Source organism: Haemaphysalis longicornis, unplaced genomic scaffold (genome assembly GCF_048455015.1).
Source record: "Haemaphysalis longicornis isolate Haplotype H1 unplaced genomic scaffold, Haemaphysalis longicornis Haplotype H1 scaffold_10, whole genome shotgun sequence".
NCBI lineage: Eukaryota > Metazoa > Arthropoda > Arachnida > Ixodida > Ixodidae > Haemaphysalis > Haemaphysalis longicornis.
In genome coordinates, this window is record NW_027526204.1 from 109,184,306 (window position 1) to 109,208,227 (window position 23,922).

Below are 23,922 nucleotides of genomic sequence, written 5' to 3' on the forward strand. Positions count from 1 at the left end.
GTCAGTTGATTGAATACATGCGAAAGGTTGAGTGTCAAATGAGTTGAAGTGTTCACATCTGATACAAAGAACCACAGCGGGATGGGATGGTAAAATGGTGCAGAAAAATAATGCTGTTTGGAATCTTGAGTTGTGTGCATACCAAGCAGCATTCGTTGGCCCCAAGGACCCATGCACCTAAAAAACAGCAGCAGGGTTTCACACCATCGTCCAGTGGTAGTTCTATACGTGGTACAGTTGCGTGCATGTTAAGGTGTGTTCGCTTGGGATCTCTGTCGCTTACCCCACCATTTTTGCTACAGTACAACCTTGATCGCACGACTTTCAAGGGACCACGCAAAAGCGTCGTATGACCAGGGCGCGGGTAAATAACGGCTTAGTAGACTGTCCGACGCGACAGGCGGTCTATGAACTTAAACTGCTACACTTAGCATGCTCTCGTGCAATTTGCGGACCTTTAGCTAAAATTCTCAGCTTATATATAAAAAAAGCAATGCCTATTTTGTGCCCCCCTCCCCACGGCATCCAAGCTAGCCTGCCAGCCCAGCACTGCGCGCTACGCAACCCTGGTGCCGTCCAGCACTATTTATAGCCCACCAGCGCCGCGCCTCACGTGCGAGGTAGGGCCGACGTGGTCGAGCAAATTGAGAAAGGAAACGGTGACAGTGTGAACTAGCGTACTCGGTTACAACTCGAGAACGGCACCACCTCATGTAGTGTATCACTCCGCCAAAGCGCCAGACCCGTGACGTCAGTGCGTGCGCGTTTTGAAAGGGGTTTACTATGAATGCGTGACGTCGTCTGCCTTGTCTCATGCAGTTTGTTTGTCGTCACTGGAGTCGTTTATAAGCATATCAAGTCCAAAAAATCACGCGAACGGCTCACGCCATGTTCAAAATATTCCCAGTAACGCCCTAATTTCGCCGCGCGGTGAAATATCCGGCTACGGTGATAAGGCGCAGCGGCAACTTCTGGTGCCGTTCATAAGTTGTCACCGAGTATAAAGAAAGTGTGAACTGCCAAGACCATGCAAAATGAGCGATGGTCCCAGGCAGTTATTTAAAAAAATGGAAGAAACTTGGATTGAGCAGGCAAGGAAAGCGGGTGTTCGGACATCGCCATGGGGAGGTGTCGTGTTTTCGCATTCGTTGAAGGCTTGATGGGAGCTTCAAATTCACGGTCGGCCAGCCACCTTAACTTTGACTTCTTGCAGTTGGTGGGTTGGCGTTCTGCTGCAATGTGGGGCCATCAAGACTTAACTCCTGCCCACAAGTACCTGCCTGCTTGCTCGCGTCTGTTCGCAAGTGGTCTGGCCCGCCTGCAGACCATTGCACATCAAGCAGCGTCAAACAGGGGTTAAGAACAAAGAAAGGTCGAGACGAGGTGGCGAAGGAATGTAAACGATTGAAAAAACGGCGGTTTACCCGCGCCAGGTTCCGTCGAATGAAGCAGACTGTGTCCATCCATGTCGTATCGTCGGGGCTTTTAATGCATTGTTTCTATGGAAAGTTTGCCAGGACCATGGTGATCCGTTACAAGAACTGGGTCGTCGCAAGACCACGGGATTTATCAGCGGGGGTTCCACTGTACTATAAAAAATGCCCTCAACTTTTTTTTCGCAAATAGTTGATCTCGCCAGCTTATAATCCCCATTTAATTGGCGCTTATTTTGTCTGCCCCAACCAATCGCAAAAGCGGTCTACGCTGCACTATTCTATAGCCAGGGACTCGCCTGGTTATTCTCAGTTTTCTTCATCATTAAAAGCTTGTTTGGGGGATGTCAGCATTAAAAGTGGTGGGAGCGTTATTCCAGAGCAGCCGCCTTTCAAATGAACCAAACTTTTATTTTGCCGTCACAGCCCCTTGAAATGAAACCACTGGCTGCAAACATATGGATCTGTTTATTTCTCGTTCCGAAAAAAAAAAAACACGAGTACAAAAATATATGCGAGATCACACACAAAAGTACAGTAGGCCACAGAGGATACGTCAAATGCACACAAGTGGAGGAACACTGAAGAGTAAGGCACCACCGTGACATTTTCCTCGGCCATCTCGGAGGTAAATGCGCACGCTATTGCTTGTATGAGAGCACAGCAGTTGAAACCGGGTGAAACCGGACGCTGTCAAAAGGAACAGACCTGAACAGAGGGATCAAGAAACGTACGCATCTTAGCCGACTGACATATAAATGTAACGAGTTCTGCAGCTTTACAGCACCTTTGGGGAAATTGACAACAAACCACGTGTGCAACAACAAAGCATTTTGCCCCGAACCGGAACTAAATTTTTAGCCAGGCCATGTACAGAGGCCTGAGGCACATACAATTATGCGTACAAAAAGATACAAATTTGACCCCCCCCCCAAAAAAAAAGCATTAACTAGTGACAACCCAATTTCACAATGTCAGCAGGAATTTAAATTAGTTACAAAATGTGGAAATGTTAATCACTTCCGGCTGCTTTTAGGGAAAGTGCTCTTTTCTGGGAAACTGAACGGACTGACAGTTTTCTGTCGACAAATCGGCATATGGGTAATTCATAAAACTGCATCTGAACAGCAAACCTCGCTTGCTTTCATTGTGAAAATGCATTACGCTAGGCTGCAAAATAACCACCTTTTTTTTTTTTTGTAATTTGGTCCCTTGCTTCTGAAAACAGCCGTCTTTGTGCCCTGATATCCTTTGAAGACCACTGCATTTTTCGTCTACGTCGTCCAGTTTGTTGTCTTTTGACACTTTTGTTTACATGGAGAGCAAATCAACAACGTTTCCAGAAGACGTACAGAATTTAAACTGCCTATGTTCGTACAATGCAGCTAGTGGAGAACAAGAGACCGTTGTAGTTTCCGTGACCTGACTAGGTACTCCAAGCTTTAAATTACTGCATTCAGCATACCCTTGACTTGGTGGGGACATCCAAGCTTACGACACGACCCTGCATCAAGCTCACACAACTACGCCTTCCCGACCGACCGACTCCGACTTCGTGCACTGTCTGCTTACAAGAAACAAGTAAAAGTAGTCGAGCCTGTAAACGTCTCTCAGGACAAAACAATCCTAACCCTCACTAACAACAACCAAACAGTGCATCAAGCTAAACAGTGCTTTCAAGCATTTTGGCTCCACAGGCACCCAGGTCAGTAAAAAGGCTCTCCTGAGCAGCAATTAGAAGCTGAAGGTAGTAACAACTGTGTCACGGGTATTGCGACTGCGTGACACCCACTAAAATGATCACCCCAGCTCATTTAGATCACAGAAAACCCTCGGAAAGTACTCAAACCGGTTTTCTAAGGCAAGCCGACTCGCGAAACAAGGAGACTGTGATCGTCGTGTGTTAAAGTTAAAATACAACGCTACAAAGCCCACACGGGCCTAATTGTGCGCAAGTTCGTCAGTGGTTTTGTGAACCGTGTCACACGTACATAGCCTGACCAACAGCAGGCAGTAAAAGTTATTTCGCGCTGCAAAATCTCACTTTGTACTGAACGGTAGTCACCAAACGTCAAAGCTGAGCAAAGTTAGTGCTCCTGTTTTCAACCAACTGTGCACACAAAAACTAAACTATGTCGTAGTCGCCCCCACAAAACACCGTGGAATGCCCGTCATGTTCAAAAACGGAATGCGGGATGCATCCCTGCAGCAAAAGACTGTCCAAACTTGTGCCGCGAGTCATCCCGTAAAGAATTCAAAAAACACCCGCTCCCATCCAGCACTTTTCTCTAACGCATTTTGACAAACGCTGAACGCACATTGCACAGTCCCATACCCTCCCGGTGCGTTGTTAAACAATTGTGCGAGGCGTAAAGGCAATAAAAAACACAACAAAGTCGTTTCTCGAACAGGAGTGGGGACACACGGAAGCCTCACAGACGTGGCAGTGAACGGCAAAAAGGGGGAGGGGAGAGAGAGAGAGAGAGAGAGAGAGAGAGAGAGAGAGAGAGTGAGTGAGTGAGTGAGTGAGTGGTCTGAGTGAAACAATGCTAGGAATGTGGCCTAAACAAAAATTGGCAGCACCACCCAGAGACGACGAGAATGACTGACACCGTGTGACCGGGCTTGAGCAGCGAGTGCACGGTCACGAATCACGAGGCAGGCAGTCGGTCAACGACTTGGCTTCTCACGAGAAAAAAGATGGCACTTATACGATTCAAGAAAGGAACGATAGTACTAAAATAAAAGGGCTACACAAGTAACGATTATGACAAAAAAATAAAAACAAGAGAGGGGAGGAAGGCTTTGGTTAAAATTAAAAAAAAAAAAGGAAAATGAAACGGAGTGTGAAGAGCCAAGGTGGCATCGCAGGGAGGGAGTGATGACGTCACTCCTGGGACTCCCCCGAGCTGACGGCCTCCCCCGGCTCCTGTTTGACCGTCGTCCCCCGCTCGTGGGTGGCCAGCTTCTTGAGGTGGGCCCTGAACAAGGAAAGGCGGAGTCAAAGGCGGAGGCCATCAAACGGGTTTGACAGCCTACGCGTGGCAGACTGCCTACGAACAGAGCGCACTACAACTGACACTGATCGAAATAGGTTGCCAAAAATGAATGGAAAAGGATATAAGAAGGGAAGTCTCCCCTCAAGCCTGTCGACTGTTTCACTGCCACGCAAAGCCAAGCGGTAACTCGCGCTTCCGTATGCTTTTGCAGGAAATACAAAAGGGAATCCTGATGTCGTAAGAGCCAAAGTCGGTCGTCATTTTAAGTGGTAGGTCACACTAAAATTTTTCCCCTTATTTCACGAGCCAGGATCATAATTTTGCTTCTTTCCGCTGAAAATGCACATCTTTTTTTTTTTTTAGCTTAACCAACTCTTAAACGTATAAAAACGTTAATTTTTAGAAGTTAGTCTGTCTAATAATGCGTCAAAATAGCTAGTCACACCTAGTGCTCAGTAGCAGAAAGTTTTGGCATTCATCTGGCTAAAGGTTTGACCTATTGTAATGAATATTAAGGATGTAACGAACAAAAAACTGCATAAAGTGAAAAAAATTGCCACCTTTTCACTACGGTTCTTTTTTGCAAGATGAGCTAAAATACTGCACAAATTTCTTTTATTGTAGTTCATTGCACAGACCTATATGAGCAAAAAAACGAGTATGCAGAGTTTTGTTAAATTACTCATTCGAAAAAAAAGAAAAAAGTTATGAATGTTCGTTATGAATGTTCGTGCAACACGCGTTTTTGCAAAATCTTGTTATGAGTAAAATGTAAAAAAAGATTTCGTTGAAAAATTTCATTGAAGCTAAATCTGCCCAACGTACATGGAAGTGCAACAAAATCAGCCCTGTATATTATCTGCATCAATGACCACATAAAGCAATGTTTAGAAAAAGGAGAGGCATGAAATTACACCGTGTTTATTCGATAACAAAAGTACCAACGGTTATCTGTTTTTTATTGGGGGGGAGAGGGAGAGAGGAGAGAGAGAGAGAGAGAGAGAGAGAGAGAGAGAGAGAGAGAGAGAGAGAGAGAGAGAGAGAGAGAGAGAGAGAGAGAGAATGCTGTCACATAACATTTGCTGTACAACACACAAGGCATATCTATCGAGCTGATTACTTGCAAATACCTGCTAGGTGGTTATCTTATCCTCTGACTCCGCACCGTGGCATCTCAACTTGGAAGGCAACTTGAATTTATCGCGACTGTGCGCTCGCGATTCAGATAGGATGACGCAGGTTCGAGACTAAATACGAAAACATCATTACTGCTTTTAACTTTGAAGAATGGTAGAAGAAAAACTGCAATGACAGCTGCTCACAACGTATACATGACGGCGCAGCGGCAGCAGGGCACATTCGTGCGGTGCTATTTCAGCTGGATACGGATTGGTTGGATATGCGTTCACTTGTGAATTTGTTTTGTGTATGAGTGGTGGTGTGGATGCACGGCGTACGTTTTCAGTGAAACCAAGCGCCCTAAATGTATGTAGAATGTATGTATGTATGAATGTAGAGGTGGCTTGCGCTATGCTTATTTTATCGTAAAGTAAATGTTCAAACCCAGCCCCATTGAGCGAAAATTTCGTAAAACAAAAAACAAGCAACACAAATGGTTCATTGTGGCGAAGACTTTGTTGCCTTGACTTCTATGGCTAGCTGACAGGGAATTGGAAATATTTTGTTATTTCCAATTTCGGTGAAGCGGAGTTCGTTGTAGAGGGGTTCGTATAAAAATGTTAGCGATTTGTGGGCCGTATACAAATGTTTGTACAAATACTTCTTACCGTACACAAATACTCTGTATTCAAATGTTAGCGATTTGTTGAACAGATGCGGTTTTGTTTCAGATTGGCTATACGAGGTCAACGGCTAGAAAGCCAGATAGAACTACCAAAATAATTTTAACAGGAATGTAACTCTTCTTGTAAGTTGTTTCTTAATGTTTAATAACACCTAAATAGTACAAAACAAAAAATAGGATGGATTTCAGAAATGAATTTATTTCCGGTTTAGTGAAATGCGGGCGAAGGTTAGAAAACTCACTGTAACTCCCAAACTGAGCATAACAGGAATGTAAAGTTTATTATAACCTGTTTTTGAATGGTTAGAGATGTTTTAAAAATGTCCGAAACAAAATAAATGCTGACTTCAGCCCCCACAAAGTTGCAAAGTGATGCCCAATCAGCGTAAACAACATTATTGAGTATGAGGCAAATTTAGATTTTGTTGGAATAATGATTGCGCAGACAATACCTGAAATACCTGTCAACAACAATACAGACTATAGACAATCACAAATAATTGAAGAAGTAATTATAAAAATAAAAACTAATGATTTATAAAACATAACTAATACAATTTAGTTTAAGAATACCAGGGTTTGGCCTAGAAAACTCGCTGTAGCTCCATAAATAATATTGATAGGAACATGACTTTTTATAGAGTGTTTATATGAGTGTTTGGGGATGCTCGGAATATATATATATATATATATAAAAAAATTGGTTTAAGAAAATTGACTTTTGAGTGGTCTATCCCAGCCCTAATCTGGAATAAAGGTTTTTTTTTTTCAGTATTAGTGGCCAATTCATGTTTCACTCATTCTTTGGTATCAGCCACCATTAAAGAGACTGGGAACCGTAATTGGTTGACTATATGTTCGCTGCATATAGTGATGTTAGAGTAGACAGCCCATAGTGTGTGAACTTTACGCAAATTGTGAATTCAAATGACCATACTGTTTGGAAACATACTAAAGGTAGTTACCATACTTGTATCTAAGCCAACCTGCGAAATTCCGGATGCCACAAGATAATAATAAAAAAGGCTTTTGAATATAAGCCAGGTGAAATAAACCTAGGAAAAATAAAATAAACAGAAATGAAACAAATAAAAATAAATAAAATAGGCAGGGACCACAGCAAATTACAAGGCTAAAATTACATTTATCAGCCACGAACCTGCTCACGTTTTTGCTGAATTGACAACGTGACAAATCGTTGTTGGTGACAAATCATTCTGTCGCTGAATTAGTCGCTGCTGTACTGGTATACACGAGGAAACGTAAGCAGCTATGAATTTTTGACATGTTCTCGACTATACAAAGCGCCGACTTTGAAGAACATTGGCAAGCATATAGGCCTCCTGCGCTGCCCAGGGGGCGCTGCACAAGCGGCTTCCAGGCAGTACTTCCGGGTAGTACAAAGATGCGCGGGTCCCATAGAATCCCGTGTTGACAGAAGCAAAATGAGCTCGACGCTCCCGATTATTTTGCGACGTGGTCACCAGCTCATCCCCGACACGTCCGATCTATTTCAGCGATCAACTTGGCATTAGGGGAAAAGGCTTTGCAGCGCTAAACACGTTTACAGCGCCGACGAAAGTGCTGGGACCGTGACGGCGTCTGCTACTCGCAGGTTCACCGATCGATGGTCGTACGAAGTGAAATTTTAAGTGAAATTTCTAGTTTAAACTAATACTCTAGGTGACAAAGACCTCTCAAAAACAGCCAAGAAGAGTGACGCAATTGACGCAATCGGCGATGATCGCGCTTTAAAAAGCTAGCGAGACCGGCGGACCGCACGCTCGCCTTCTGCGGTGCGACGCCCTTTTGCGTACCTGCACACTATGCGTACCCTTTCATTAAACAGTGCTCGTTTGCGTCGCCGTTACGAATACATGGTGCAGCGTGAGCTTGCCGTTTTGTTGCGTGTCTCAGTGACAAAGTGCCGCGACCGTCAGAAGCGTGCAATCTGTTTTGCGATTCCGAAATTAGTGGCCGTAAAACAAATTTAAGTGGTCGGGCAAACTAAGAGGCCGCTCGCTTTCCTTGTTTGCTCTTGCTTTACTTAATTACGCTCTTGCAGCATACATTCCCAGTTCGCACTTAATAGCCTAGAATGAGGGTCTGCAACGGCCGAGTTCCATGCAGGCCGACACGGCGGAGGGCTGGACGGCAAATCGGGTGGGAGGAGGAGGGGGGCTTTGAATGCAAAGAGAAAAAAAATTCTGCGAATTTCTAATAATATTTGACAATAATCTGGCGAAGTGTGAAGATGGGGGGGAGGGGGGGGGGGGGGGGGGGCAAGTCAACTGGAGGACGCCATTTCTCTGTTCTTGTCTCGCTGTCTAACTCCATTTGAAGTCAAAACTGGCGTGTCGGCGTTCAGATTCGACGACCCCTGCACTAGAAAACCAACACAGTCAGTGATGATCGTATGTAAATATTCGGGGCCCCGCGCCGTGTATGCGGCTAATTATGTTATGCTGTGTTATGTGATGTTACAGAAGTACACATCTCTGCAGGCAGCGGGCGTGTGATTTGGTGCATGTTTTGCGTCCTTTAATAGCGCTTAATTTGTTTATTTGGCGCTATTGCCCCACCTACTCGCTAGTATACATGTACCCTGCCGTTTGTAAATCGTGCGGCATAAAACGTTACGCAAGAATCATTTAGTTTGCGAAAATACGAAACAAAATTTCCACTCGTTTCAAAAGCGGTGCTAGGCCAGCAGTGTCAGCTGAGTCGGCTGCGCAATTCTTGCGTTCGCTTGCATGCATGCTCCCGCTGAAGCAACCCTTTGCAGTTACCTCAGGATATAGGATGAGCAGCATTCCGTGCTTATGCTACTCATGAACTTTCCTTTGTCGACCGCACACAAGAAGAAAAAACTAACTGTCGTCAAACAGTTAAACCACCCGACCTGGCGATACTGTCCCACACCGCGACCACCGCGAAAGCTGGCTCAAAAGAAAGCCGACAAATCGGCTTCTTTTAGCGGATATTATTTTGTTTAGCCTCTGCAACTACTTTAAGGCCTATAACAGTATGGAGTCATTTAAACACGCCACAAAGCGCCACAACCAACTTTCACTCTGGCTTGTAATTGAAAACACATGGAGGGCGGCGAGGGTCGTCTGCTTTTGTACTACCCAGAGGCGTTGGCCGCTAGGGGCGCTGCATGTCGCCAAAACTCCAGCGCAGGAGGCCTATACTCAGGAAATTTCGGTCGTCAGTACCTCTGTGATCAAAGTGCACCTGGTGAAGGGTTTAAACATCGAACTGCAAGGTTTCAAAAAAGAAAGAAAGAAAGAAAGAAGCACACAGAACACTTTCAGGCACCCACCTGAACAAGGCTGGCTTGTGAACCTTCAGGGCCATCAACGAGTCGCGCATGAGCTTGAGCGTGTCAAAAATCTCTCGGCTGGAGCACTGCAGCAACAATGAATGGCACGAAAGAGGAAAGTCGGCACGGGTTACCTACGTATGTACAGTAAAACCTCGTTACAGGAGACACTTGGTTATAAAAGACATCTGAATGAGAACGGTTTGGTTGGCTTTCCTATTTTTGCCATGTTAGCAACATCACATATACCCTGTTTACAAGGGACCTGTTTCCCAGGTCACTTGAGTGTCTCTTGTAACGAGGCTTTACTGTAGTAGTGAGAGTTCACGCCTGCGAGAAGCTGGAGTGGGGCTGTCAGAAATTTGGCCCGCTTGGTCAATCTGACAATTTTTGCCATCACCATGCAAAAGAATCGACCGTACTACCAAAAGATCGCTTTCCGAGCGGTAGAAAAGAGGTTGCAAAGAAAAACTAAAGCTAAATACCGTATTTACTCGCATAATGATCGCACCCCTGAAATTCGTCGTGAAAATACGATCTCTTTTTTTTATTTCCCGCGCAATGATCGCACCGTGGACTTGCCGCAGCCATATGTCGTATGTGTGCCAAGTCCAGATGACGATGGTCGTGCTTACCTTAGTTTCCGCCTCTTTCAAAGCGGACATGGCTATGTTATTTCCGCGGACTTGCCGATACTAGCGATATCGGCAGGCATGAGTTCATTATTGGTGCGGAAGAAACTCTGACTAAATGCACACAATGTACTCGCAAGACAAATAAAAAAAACGGGCTCGGCTTGCTGCGTCGGCAGCCGTGTCTTGATGTCCCATACTGTGACAGCAGCAGCCCCTTATTGGTCGACCTGTTCTCACCTCGCAGAGAACTTGTTCCGGTGCGTTCCGTAATTCATGAAAACACTGCATATTGCATCACTTTGCAACGTAACTGGCAGTGTTCAGTGGAGTTTTTATTATAGTTTTATTTATTATGTTCATGAGACCTATCGTAAAAAATCTGACCCGCAACTTGCGTTTTCGGCGCTGAAACTTTTTTCACGAAAAAATTTACCTCGCGTAATGATCGCACCCCTAAATTTGCCTCATATTTTTTTGGGGAAAAAAGTGCGATCATTACGCGAGTAAATACGGTAAAACCAACTGGGCAAGTTGTAGGCATCACAACTACATCGGAAAAGAAAGGGAGCAAACAATGCAGTGTACACCTGGGCTTTCACTGAACCCGTAAGGGCAAAATCTAGCCTCATACAACCTCGCTTTTTTCACTCGCACTACACACTACAAAACACACGATGGCAATTTTTGTCAACAAATCGCATTTACAGATCTTGCTAGTCAATTTACCAGCAGTTCCTCTTCATCCATCAAAACTGTGGTGTGTGGTGTGCGCGCGTGCGTGCTCTTTCTCTCTCTCTCTCCCCCCTCCCTCCCTCCCTCCCTCCCTCCCTCCCTCCTTCCCCCGAGATATCTCAGAAGTGGCAGTGAGAGGGTTGAAGGAACTTCCTGCACTCACCTTAAAATTGTAAGAGCGTTCTTCATCAGGCTCCACCCTTCTTGGCTTGGATGGACCTCCGTGAAAGGCACTGGGTGCATCAACCAAGGCTGGAACGAGAAAAAAGGCACACACTAGGTCAGAAGAGAGCTTGCACACCTACGAACTACAAATTCTTTTTTTCTGCTGCTGTCGTTGTTAGTCCCCACCCCTCGACACCTTCTCCCCTCATTTCTAAAGCCTACTAGCTACTGCACGACTTCGCTGTTGCTTGTTAAAAAAGCCTGTGCAAGTCCACAGTACATAACGCCGCTCTGGTATCGAATGAGAAGCTGGAATCGATTAATGGCTACTTTGGGTATGTGAGACTCCAGAGTTTCACGGAGCGCTTAAAGGGGCCCTGAAACAGGTTTTGCTGACCCATGTGTGTTCACATTTTCAAATAATGCCACATTCTTGTGATCCCCTCCTCCAAGAATTTTGTGAAAGCGATGAGTATTAGTAGAGTTATTGCAGTGCAGTATTAGTGGAGTTATTTTCGCTCGCACCGCGATTCTCCCTCGGTTTGTCCACCTCGTCACACGACACGAGCGTGACTGCCCATGATGCCTTGCTCCTCAATGACGTCTGCAGGAACATCCGGTTGTGGGCATCGTCTGCTACGTCTGACTTTTTGCGCCGCAGCATCACTCTGGGATGGGCCCGTCTGACTTTCTGTGTTCCGTTAGGGCCATTTCTTTCTTTTTTTTTGTCATTCTGCTTATGCATCCTGCACTTTGCTCATGGATGGAAAAGCTGATGGAAAGAATGGGGTGGAGCTGTTACACTCCCACACCATGCCGAAAGATCACGCAAAAAGAGAACGACCCCGTCACTGCAATACGCGGCGACGACATTTCTTGGTACATACAGGAGTCTAAAATATGTAAGCGAATGACTACAGAATTGCCTCAAAATTTGTTAGAGTGAGCACGTACATGAGTCCTAAGCGTCCTCGGTTTATATATTGCTTAATTGCCTGCTCGTTCCGAGCCAATGCCGAGCTTGGTTGTTTTGTGGTCACGGCAGGCGGTTGTGGTATTCCGTTCCGTTATTCCAATCGGTTCTAAACATTTATAACCATAACAAAAAAGCAGCCAAAGGGTTGCACGGTACGGCGCAGGGACTTGTGTTAGAGTGCGTCGCGCATTCCATTGCAGCTGCAATTTTCAGTGTTAAATAAATTAGAAAAGACGCCTAAGAGTGCAGCGTTTCATAATTCCATATTTTTATTGGGTTTTCTATTTCTGCAAGGTTTGCAATTCTGTTGTCTATTTTGCAATGATTGATTCTCCTGAAGGTGAAGAGCATGGAATGCTAATAATAATCAATGTTGTAATTGTGTAAAAAAAACGATATACTGCTTTCAAATAGCTCACCTTATGCTTGTGATGCCCAGATATAACTTTTTGACACTGAACAGCCTCATGTACTAAGCTGTAGCTTCAGCAATGTTATGAAACCCAGAAATCTGCTGAAAGTCTGCTGGAACATTACTCTTCATTTTGGAGACAGCTATGCATCAGGCATACATCAAGTAAAGTTTAGGTACCAGTAGCCAATGGTGAACTTTGTGGTACACTAGGTGTAAAACTGGTGCTTCTGCCATCTGAAGGCCTGCACATGAAAACCTTCAATTGGCCAGGAAGGCCTCCCAGATGCACCAAATCAAAGAGCAAAGGTCTTTGAGGTTGTCCCCAAGCAAGGACAGCAAGGACTATGCTGCTGGTGCAGTTTGAAAAATAGTGAAGTCTTCGTAAACTTTAAGAGCCGTTTTCTCAAGTGCGTTTTACGAGTCCTTCGTTGCTCGTGGAAAGGATAGCATGGCAACCACTGGGCGGATTTTGACACTGTTTGTTTTACAGTCGAATCCCGCTACAACGAAATTGACGGGACGTGCGAAAAATTTTGTTGACGCGAAAATTCGTTGAGGCGAAATCTGCCGCAACACACCACGGAAAGGCCAGAAAAATAGCCCCGTATGCTTCTGCATCATTGGCAGCATAATGCAATGTTTAGAAAAAGGAGTGACGCGCAATAACGTCATGTTTATTCGGATAACAAACATACCAATGGTTATCTGTTCTTTCACTGCACGCGAAGAACGCGTTGCGGAGTGGGGTGAAGAAATGCAGGCGCAAAACGTATTGCTGTACAACAAGGCGTGTCCACCGAGCTGATTACTTGCAGATAGCTGCTAGGCCGTCGGAAGCCCCCCTCTCACTTGTAGCAGGAGCAGTGCCGTTATCTTATCATCTGACACGGCGCGGCAGCTACTGACCTTGGCAGGTTAGACGCGCGCGCTTGCATTTAAGGACGCGGCTTTCAACTTCGGAAAAATGACCAAAACATCGTTTTTTTGAAACCCGCATATTCGGCTTCTATGTTTCCTATTCTATGCGTCTGCAAAGTTTTTACGCTGAAAAGCGTCGCAAAGTGGCATAAAAAAATACTTTTGTCAGGCGCGGTGACAAACTATCAGCGCAAAAGGCCGAAAAAACGGCAATTTTCGGAGCGCTCTATCTCCGCCACGGTGCCACCGGGCGCGGCCATTTTGATATGGTTAGATCGGCCGAGCGATCGTCTTTCCGGTTCCGCTCGTCTCTTTTATCTTCGTTCATTCACAAACGCACAAACGGCAGAAAAGAAACGACGCACAAACGAAGCTAGAAATAGATGCTGAAGCGCTGTTGGTCCTCCGGTCGGGGCTCAGAACAACGACCCTCCTGATTGGATGTCACGGGCGCAACGCAAGATGGCCGCCGCCTGAGCTGCGTAGCGAGCGCATTGAGTTCATTTTCGCCGCTTCGCTCGGCCGAGTTTCTGTTCAATCTGTGGTATTCAACACGCACGTTATCGCGATGGGAATGCCTGAGATCGCGAGCCAGATTACGGGAAGTTGTGTGGCTCGAAAGGAGGAGGTCATCGAACGCTTCGTGGTGCGCGTGACTCTACCGTCGCCAGACCCCGGAGGGTGACGCGGTGTGCGCGCTTGCGATAGCGGTTCGTGAAGTGAACTTTTAGTCGGGTTTGCGATGTTTACACGCTTAGTTATTGCTGTGTTTTGACTGTGGACTCGCTAGCCTTGAAAAAGAAACGGTCGACGCGTCAAACGCGCTGGCGCGCACGGCATAGCCGACGCGCATTGGAGCAGCACATGACTGGGCAACCGGTTACGATTGAACGCCAGTAGTTGTAATTAATGCCTGCGACGTTAGATTTAATCTTAAAAGCGACCTGACCAGCCATATCAGGTATAATTAAAGTTCGATATGTCGCGGTAAGCGTGCGCTGCGATGCGCGCGAGCCATATCGCCCGTATTGCGCAACGTTTCCCGTGCACTTGTAATTTTCATGCAAACAGGTTTGGGTTAGTAATATAGGAATAAAAATATGTTCTCTGCATTAAAAATGTACGTTACTGTCGCAGCATTTAACAGTGATTTTTTAGGGAAATTATTGATACCATTGCTTAGGGCATACTGGCTTTGCTGCTAGAAATATTGGATGCCTTGAATGTCAAAAGTATTAAAAAAATATGTTCTTGCATTGAAGTTGGGAGTTATGCAGAATACTCTACCAAGCTTCAAAGTAGCTCATTTTCATCCTTGTGGTATGCAAACTTTTGGCAATGAACACCTCTGCACGTATGAGTACTAAGTTGCTGTGCCAGGCAAGATGATAAAACATAAAAAAAAGCGAAAAATGTTCAAATTTAAGTAAAAAAAATGCTCAACTTGTTGCCATGGTGACAACACTGCAAAAGGAGGCTGTTCAGTGCGATACAGCCAACCAGCTAACCTACTTTGCATTGAAAGCCCATTGAAACCCATCTCCCCCTTCGTTTGGTCTGCAAAGTGGGGTATGTACTCTTCACGGAGGAGCTGAAAATGATGTTTTCTGGAAAGAAAAAGGCTGTAAAAGGCACTCCAATTTCAAGGCAAGGCATTCCAGAAGCCCCATGTTCAAAAGGACATGAAAGGCTACAACCATGACGACTTTTGATAAGTGAAACCTATGTTGCAACTTCGGAAGCCGTTTTCTCAAAACAGTTTTTTTTGCCACCTCCGTCGCTTGTACCAGGGATTTTTTTGTGACCGCTGGGTCTATTTTGATTTCGTTTCTTGCATTACATTCCTTGATAAACAGTTCAGGTCGTGACACTCTTGGTTTTCCAGATTTGTTTTTTGTGATTTTTTTATTCGAATAATCGTTCACAGTCAACATGCCTATTGCACATTAACCTCTAAAAAAATGAAAACCAAAAAACATTGTGTTATAAAAAAAAAATTCTAAAACTGTCACGACCTCGTCCATTCATTTGGGAATGCAAAGCACTTCGAACAAGTTTTCTATCGTGTTTTATAAGCCGCTCAAGCTCGGTACAAGCGGAACAGAAAGAAAATTTAATACATAAAAAAGTTTTCAAAATATTAGTTTGAAATTTTTATGGTGTTATCACGGAAGCATTTCCAGTTGCTGTGCCAATTTTCATCAAAATCCACAAAGAAATAAAAAAGTTGATTTTGAAAGCCACGTCCCCCCTTAACACAACTGCGCGCTCATGACTAAGATAGGATGACTTGGCTTCAAGACCAAACACGCAAACATGATTTTTGCTCTTGGCTATTAAGAATGGTAGAAGGAAAACGGCAAGGACAGCTGCTCACAACGCGTACATGACGGCGCCGCGCCAGCAGCGGAGCACATTTGTGCGATTTCAACTGGATACGGATTGGCTGTAGCTCCGGCTTGGCGAACCGGGCCTGCGCCTCATGTAAAGACGGCCAGCCACATCGTTATCACCATCAAACAATGACGTCCGCCTACGAGTTTTTTTTTTTTTGGCGGTGTGGCCGCACCGCGCATGTTTTCGGTGAAACTAAGCGTCCTAAATGTATAAAAAGTTATAGATAGCTGGCGCTATGCTTATTTTATTGTAAAATAATTGTTCAAACCCAGCCCAAATCATCGAAAATTTCGTTGAAGCGAAAGCAAGCCTGACAAATGGTTCGTTGTGGCGAGGACTTTGTTGCATGGACTTCTATGGCTGGCTGACGGGTAATTGGAAATATTTCGTTGAAGCGGAAATTTCGTTGAAGCGGCGTTCGTTGTAGCGGGGTTCGACTGTATTTCAATCCTTGAAAAGTTCTGCAGGGTATGACATTCTCGGATTTTCGTTTTAGGGCCTAGTTATTTTTTTAAAGGAGCCATGAAGAGAAAACAAAAGTTTGTTTTATTCGAAAGATTAGGTGTTTCGTAGTACCCAAAGCGCTTTCCCGGAAGCAAATGATGCTTTATTCACTGAGAAATAAGGCAATTTAAGCCAAAATTTTAAATCTCCCGCTAAAATTGAACATTCCGTGACGTGTACAATGGCGTCATAGAGCCGGTCCATGAAACAGATACTTAGTATGTCGACTCCATATAGCACCCACACGCGGGAGTCGATCGAGACGGCGGCCATTTTAAAAATACTAGTAAAACCTAGTGCACCCGCAGCCCTACTCATGGAATCGCCTGATCCGGAGAACAAAACTCTCTCCGAGGAGCTCGGGCTTGCATTTAACAACCTCACACCACAAAAACGCTCAATGCTTCTAAGTGCACGAGCGGCAAGAATTGTGGGATACGCGGTGGACGGGAAAGCGACCATTCCGCGATAGCCACAACAGACGAACGCCCAGCCGTTGGCACCGCTGCCTCGTCAGCCCCGTCGCGACGGACGAATATAGACTGGTACGTATGTGCCGTATTTTGATTACGGTTAATAATAGTTCAATTTCAGTAGCAGTATCACTTATGCCAGTTGGCCGGTGTCGTGTATGGAAAGCCGTTCGCGCGAGCTCTCTGCTTCGACCAGAAAGATACGAACGTCAATGCGCGGTGTTTACGGCATTTTTTTCCCCAAGGTCAGAGCGATTTGACGAAGTCGGCGACGAGCGCCAGCATGTCCCAGGAGTGAGCTAACGTAAGGGTCCCTGCCGTAACTGAACAAACTGAAGTTTTCAGTGGTTGTAAACTGGAAACGAGCTCGTAACGACAGCAGCAAGCCAACACCATTCGAAACTTACGCGACGACTGGCACTATCTCATCGCTTCTTGCTGTTCCTTACTCCCCTCGTTTCTATTTTTACCTTTGCTGGTTGGCAATATGACGGCCAACCTCCTGTGAAGGGATTACGATACGAAGAAAGGTCGCGGCTGTGCGTGCTGGAACGGTTCGTTGGCCCCGAAGAGCCTCGAACCCGAAAATTTGTCTGCGCGACGGCGAGATGTCGAGCTCGGCCGCGGCGCTAGTTTCGTACGCATTGGCGCACACGCTTGCGAGTTCGTTCGGACCTTCAACCGTTTACTCCACCGTTCTTTGTCATAAAAAGAATGTGCAGTATGTTTCACGGGCATTTAGCTCGCTATGCAAGCTGTAAGCCCTGCCTAACATGCGTTTGCTTTTGCCGGCCTCCGCCAATCGCAGAGCTTAGCCCATGTGACGGCATAGGTTCTGTTGCGGAAAATGAGCTGGTGGGTCGCATGGTCATTTCCTTTTTTCCTAATTATGTAGCTTATTTGAGCGAAGTTTGCGTTATAAGTGGTGTCGCTATGGTTCTAACGAGGCAATCTTTCGAATGAACCAAACTTGTGTTTTCTCTTCATGGCTCCTTTAAGTGACATTTACGACCAAGTCAGCTGTATACTACTGGGTACAGGTGAAAATAATGTTCTCTGTTAAAAAAAAAATGAAGGGTGTAAAAAAAATTCGAAGAATGTCATACCCTGTAGTGTTCTTTTGACTACAATTGAAAAGTATTCTGAACTTCCTACCATATGTCAATACGTTGCTAGGCTTTCCACGAGCGGGCAACATGTACACCCCTGTAATACAAAAACTACTGAAGGTATCATCCTGAAATTTCAAATTTCACCATTTGGAGTGTTTTCCAATGCACTTAACAAATTTTATTACTCTAGTCAAAAAATCAAAAAGTTTGCTCCGATCCCCACCTCCCCCATAAAGCAAAATACAAGAAATAGATTAAGACACTACACACAAAAGTGAGCAACATGCAGTCGGTCGCGCCGTCTTAAAGTGCATCGACACATTTTTAAAAGCTCTGACCGAAGTTAGCTGAAACACCCTGCACATACTAATGCGAAACTTTCTCAAGTGTGGTCGGGCAGCACCTCTCTTCCTGCGCACGGACTGGCCGCGAGAGGTGGTGGCCACGGCGGGGACCACGGCGGGTGGCTCGAAGAGTGGAGCGGGATCCAGGCTGGGGCAGTCCCGCTGCCTGGTGGCCGCCCGCTCCTCGGTGTTGCGGTCCCTGCCGGGGCAGGCACACACCTTCAGGCCGATGGCCTGCCTCCCCAGGACGTGGCCACTGCAGCAGCAGGAAGACAGAACGCAAGTGTGGTCCATGGAAAACTTCATGAGGGACCACAGATGAGGCAGTGGCGACTCCCCAGCTGCTGTAGGACGACATCTCAGTGAGGTGCCGTCGAGACAGTACCTGACTGCTGTTTGAATGAATTCTTTATTTCCACTTATGTACATCTATATATACAGATATTTTCGTATAAAGTGGCGGGGCCAAGGGAAAAAAGCGGTACTAGACAGCTGGACTAGCCCTTGCTAGCCCTTGGCCCCGTCGGGTACAAAGCAAAGACAAGGTGATCAGCACTTCAGACAACAAGGAGACGAGACAAAAAATCAACAAAAGAAAAAAAAAAAAAGCGGGGCTGTGTTACTGCACAACCAAAAAAAAAAAAAAAAAAATAGTGAGTGTTTAGTCAACTTCTCAGCAAAATAATAATATCTTGTAGACTGGAATACATGGTATTTCACCGGTTTAGCAATGAGGGTACAACAAAAGACATCTGTGAGCCGTAATTTGTTCTAGCGCATGTTACAATCCATTTGTCAGGTTGTCGTGTAGGATAAGGCAGATTTCGCTCGGTGAGGTTTGCTAATTGAAGAAAACTGTTTTGCTGGTGGGAAAAGGAAGATTTTCTAGAGGCCGTGAATAAACGTATGTCGTATAAGGTTAGAATACTGAATTTATTTAGGGTATTCAAGGCCGGTTCCATGGATTGGTCTAATTGAATATTGAAAATTGCTTTCAACGCTCTTTTTTGCAAATTAAATATTTTTTGTTTATTGCCCTTATCATCGCATCACTTTGAAGCTAACATGCAGTAAGCACACTGATAACTGTAGGGGTGTGCAATTATCAAATTTTTTGAATACCAATAAGGCGAAAAGCTGTTTCTGAATATCGAATCGAATATCAAATATGTGTGTAGTACTACACAGACGCAAAACAAGCGGCAGCAATAAGTTTTATTACCCCTAAAAAATAAATTGTTTAATTAGACTTGTAGTAATGCACTCATTACAAACTATGCAGCAGAATAAAAAATTAACTGCTCAACAAGTTTCAGAAAGCATGCACGCACTATGCACCGTCACATTTACGGAAAAAAAAAAAAAAAAAGGGGGGAAAAACACATGATGGTTTTTATAGTACACACTGTTTATGGATACAAAAAACGAATAGTTGCGCTGCGAGGGCATGCACCACTCGCACGTAACGACATACGGTACTGTACGCGGTACTGCGGCTATACGTATAGCCGCGTTTAAATGGCTACAGCAGAATCGCAGCGAACCTAGTTTCTACCGCGTGGACATCCCGTTAAGGGCACACAGTGGCAGTGAAGTCAGCGTCCACGGGCTTGGATGCATCATCTTGCCGCTGCACTAGCTCGGTGTAATGCACTTCTGTTCATTGCAGCCACGTAAACTGGCCAATGGCAAACTATGCATTGGGGTCGCTCTACAGAACTTATCGCTTATTAAACTCAGAGAAATAAAGAAAAAAAAAGATCAGTGAGAGGCAGTCACAGAGCAGCAAAAAGGGGCGCACTGCATGATGCAATCTTAGCTGCCCTTATCTTCCTCTGCATGAAGCAGGAGCACTGCTATCAGCAAGCTTACTTGCCCCCCACACTGGCTGTACACGACTTTTGCACCTTGCAATAACACACTTGCACCGAAAAAAAAAAAAAAAGAAAAACGCTTGTTGTTGCTTTATTTTTCGTCCATGCGTGCGTACCACGCGTGGGTGCATGGTGCCTTTGTTCGACGTAAAAAGATAAACACTGGTGGCATTTTTTTGCCAGTCAGATAGTGCTGCACATTCTTCGCAGTTTGCTCATTCCAATGTGTGATAATGGTTGTGTGCTTGTGGCTGTCAATAATGATAAGCAAGTGCTGGCACTGTTCCGACTGGTGCTCGGTTCTGAGGCGCATGCGATTTCGGGGTGCTTTTCTCGGAAAAGGAAAAAAAGGGCGTTGGAATAAATTACGCATTTGCTTAAAGGGACCCTGCAACACTTACCATCGACTACTTGGAATGTATTTTGGGGTAAAGTCTATTGTCCCAGCAATCTCCTCCCGCAAGAATTATGAAAATCCGTTCACTATCACCGAAACTACGTGCGATGAAAAATCGCGCATAAATGTTCCCTCTCAACTCAACAGCAGACAACGCGATGAAAGCTGCGCACTCTCTCCCGGAGAGGGGGCCGGCGCACAGCGTTCTGTTCGGCGGCCTTCGATATGTCACAGGCCGGGGAGTTTTGTGCTTTTTCCCACAACGTAGACGGGTCTATTTCCAGTCTGGTGCCACAAAAAAGCAGGCATGGTGGCCTGCTCGCAAGCAAGCGCTCAGGCTGGCAGGGCATTTTTGGGGCAATCAACGTTTGTTGTCCAGTGGGCTCGTTGAAAGTGGAATATTTAGTTCGTCACTCAAACTCCGCACGCACTCAAAACAAGAGAAACACCAAAAGCATGCGGACAGGTGCAGACATAGAAGAGGTTCATACACAGCGCCGACGACGGCTGATCGTCACAGGAAATGCCAGAATTTAGCCGCGAAGTTGACCAGCGACAGCAAGGATAGCCATGGCCCGATTGACGTCGCAGAGGCCATGACAGGGGTGCATAATGAGGAGAATTGAAGAGAGCGCGGTTGGTTTTTCCGAGTCTTTCACGGCGATTTGCGCGCTTACCACTTCACGTGCACGTGTAATATTTGGCTCGGGTGTTCCTGGAAGTCTAATCTAAACGTTGCGCAGGTTTACTTGCACTGCAAGAAAAGTGTTGCAGGGTCCCTTTACGAGACCAGGTGTCACACATACAATACCTTCCTAGCTTGAACTTTCCAGATTATTCGGACGTAGCCGAATATCCCGTAGTTCTAAAACATGCATTTTTTTAATCAAATAAGCTTTGAATAAAAAGAATATTCAATTGGTATTCAAATATCTGCACACCTTTAGTTTTTAGTGCTGTGTCACCTGTGCTTATGTTACACCCATGAAGCATGAAATTTGATTTTTTCCCAATATTTTTTTGGCATTTTTTTATATAAAAGCACAACTTCCATGGCTGTAATAGAGCTGAGTGAGCTGCCAAATGCTAGTTTTTTTTTTTTCCAAACTGAACAAAGATGTATGTTTCTTTAAAACAGCCATGGAGACAAAATACAAGTTGGGTTTATTAGAAAGACTGCTTAGTCCCGATAACAATGATACCAATATCATCTCAATCTTCGAACAAATAACGGAGATATGAAAGAAAATGTGTAAAGCCATGGCGATTTCCCGCAACTTTTCTATGACGTCACGGAAGCTGGTTTGTGCGATTGGCGGCCGCCTAACTGACCTGTCGCAACGACACATGACTGGATGTCTGTAATGGGGCCTCTAGTTCCATTTGACCGCATCACTTGAATGCTAACGTGCAGTTAACGCACTGAAAATTATGTTTTATTGTTGGCCCGTATGAAGTCATTCTTGCTCACAACACGTCACTGTGTGGCAAAATTTGAAAGTTTTTAAATACTTCTTGCTTTTTTTTTTTTCCGTTAAAGAAACATCTTTTGTGGCTGTAATGGAGCTGAGTGAGATGCTGAATCCTAGTTCTTTCAAATTAAACCAAGTTGTATTTTCTCTTCATGGCTCCTGTAACACCCAATACAACATGGTATCCAGTCACAGTCTTCGCTTCGACTGCACCCAGTCTGCCATCTGTGCAGCTCGTCTGCCGTTTAGTTCCCGCACACCCCAACGTGGTCCCCAGCTGTATCTTTTGTGCCGTCCTTCCCTTGTACTGGACCGAAACGCGTGCCCATCAGTCAGCTCCCCACATCACCAGCCAGCCAGCTGTGCTGCTTCACTAGTGCAGCACATGGGAGAGACAGGGAGATGTGTGTGTGTGTGTGTGCGTGTGAGAGAGAGAGAGAGAGAGAGAGAGAGAGAGAGAGAGAGAGAGAGAGAGAGAGAGAGAGAGAGAGAGAGAGAGAGAGAGAGAGAGAGAGAGAGAGAGAGAGAGAGAGAGAGAGAGAGAGAGAGAGAGAGAGACAGCGCACCTGTTCTCCAGGGTCCAGATGAGCTGGACGGCCCGTCGACGCATGCTGGACGCGCAGGAGCTGAGGCACATGAAGCGTAGGAGGCACTGCATGTAGCCCAGGCCAGCTGGGAGCGCATAGGGGAGGGAGGCGACAAACAAAGCACTGTCAGACCTGTGGCCGCTGCTGCTGCTGAGGGGAAGGGGGGAGGGAGAGGGGGAGGCAGTGAGACAGGCGGCGGCCTGCACAACGTCACTGGGGCCACTGCACAACCTGCGCTTCGGACGGGACGGCACTTCTGCAGGGGTGAGACAGCTGAATCAGATTTGGGAGCACTTTTTGGAGCAGCGAAATCTCGATTTTGGAGCAGGAGAACCCTGATTTGGAGCAGAAGAACGACATTTATTATGTCACCTTAGGAGCCTAAAAAAATAAAATTTGTTGCAACTCACCGAGGAAAAGTGCACTTTTAAATGCGGAGCATTTCTTAGTCGCACGATGTCGCGCTTTGGCGTCGGCGCCGTCGACACGCTCACTGCGCATGCGCGTCGCGTTGAGGCGCAGGTGCGCGTCTCTCCCCCGTACCCTCCTCGCTCTCAACAACAGGTGCGACGGTGCGGGAGGAGCGCGTGTACCCTGTGCGCTCTCAACAACAGCTGCGGCGGTGCAGGGGGAGCGCGTCTGTGCGCGCATGCATCGTAGCTACCCGTGCGATGCGTCGCGCTCAACAGTAACGGCGGCAGGGTGTGTACACGTGATAACGGCGTGGTGGGTGCGTGGAAAGTTCGCGCGCTTGTGTACGGAAGTGTGCGCATGCGCGTCTCTCCCCTGTACTCCTCTCCCTCAAACGCGGGCGGTGTGTATATAAGCAGCGGAGCGCGCGTTCGGAATTCAGTCAAGGGCGTCTTTGCTTGGCTTTCGCTTGACTTGATGCTTTGCTTGACGGCACCAAGCAATAAAGACAGGCTTTAACTTTACACTCCTTGACTTCGCTTCTCCTTCATTCAATAAATAAGAATAATAAGGACGAAATAACAATTAAGCATTCCCAAACCATACCCAATTACGCAACATTCACGCGATATCCCCACCACTCTGCGACGCATTTACTCGAGTTCCCCCCGTGGGAAGATGCGGGCGGGTTCTTTTAAATCGGTTTTGAGCGTACATGACACTGAAACAACCTTTCGGCATTTTCATTACCATGGGGATGCCGAAATTATTAATTTTGTAATCCCAGACTCTGTTTACGCACAAGTGTAGACTCGTCACAGCAAAAGTTGCGCAAAACAAGGTGACAGTCGTTGCACCCCACCAGCAGCCCTCCCATTTTCAATACCCAAGGCGCACGTTCACTATGATCATTTTCACTACGTTCACTATGATCACTACGATAATTTTT

At 45.8% G+C, this 23,922-nt stretch overlaps 1 protein-coding gene across 6 annotated transcripts in view; it reads right to left on the bottom strand.

The window, feature by feature from the left end:
- Nucleotides 1-1,823: 1,823 nt before the first annotated feature.
- Nucleotides 1,824-23,922, bottom strand: part of LOC144159099 (cellular tumor antigen p53-like) — a 58,387-nt gene continuing 36,288 nt past the window's right edge. For all 6 annotated transcript variants that reach the window (XM_077690380.1, XM_077690376.1, XM_077690379.1 and 3 more), the window contains 5 exons: nucleotides 22,542-22,647; nucleotides 18,292-18,488; nucleotides 11,092-11,180; nucleotides 9,562-9,647; nucleotides 1,824-4,414 (listed from right to left, as the gene is read on the bottom strand). In XM_077690380.1, the coding sequence (XP_077546506.1) occupies nucleotides 4,321-4,414; nucleotides 9,562-9,647; nucleotides 11,092-11,180; nucleotides 18,292-18,488; nucleotides 22,542-22,647 (572 nt within the window). In that variant the 3' untranslated portion in view covers nucleotides 1,824-4,320. The remainder of the gene's footprint in view (nucleotides 4,415-9,561; nucleotides 9,648-11,091; nucleotides 11,181-18,291; nucleotides 18,489-22,541; nucleotides 22,648-23,922) is intronic.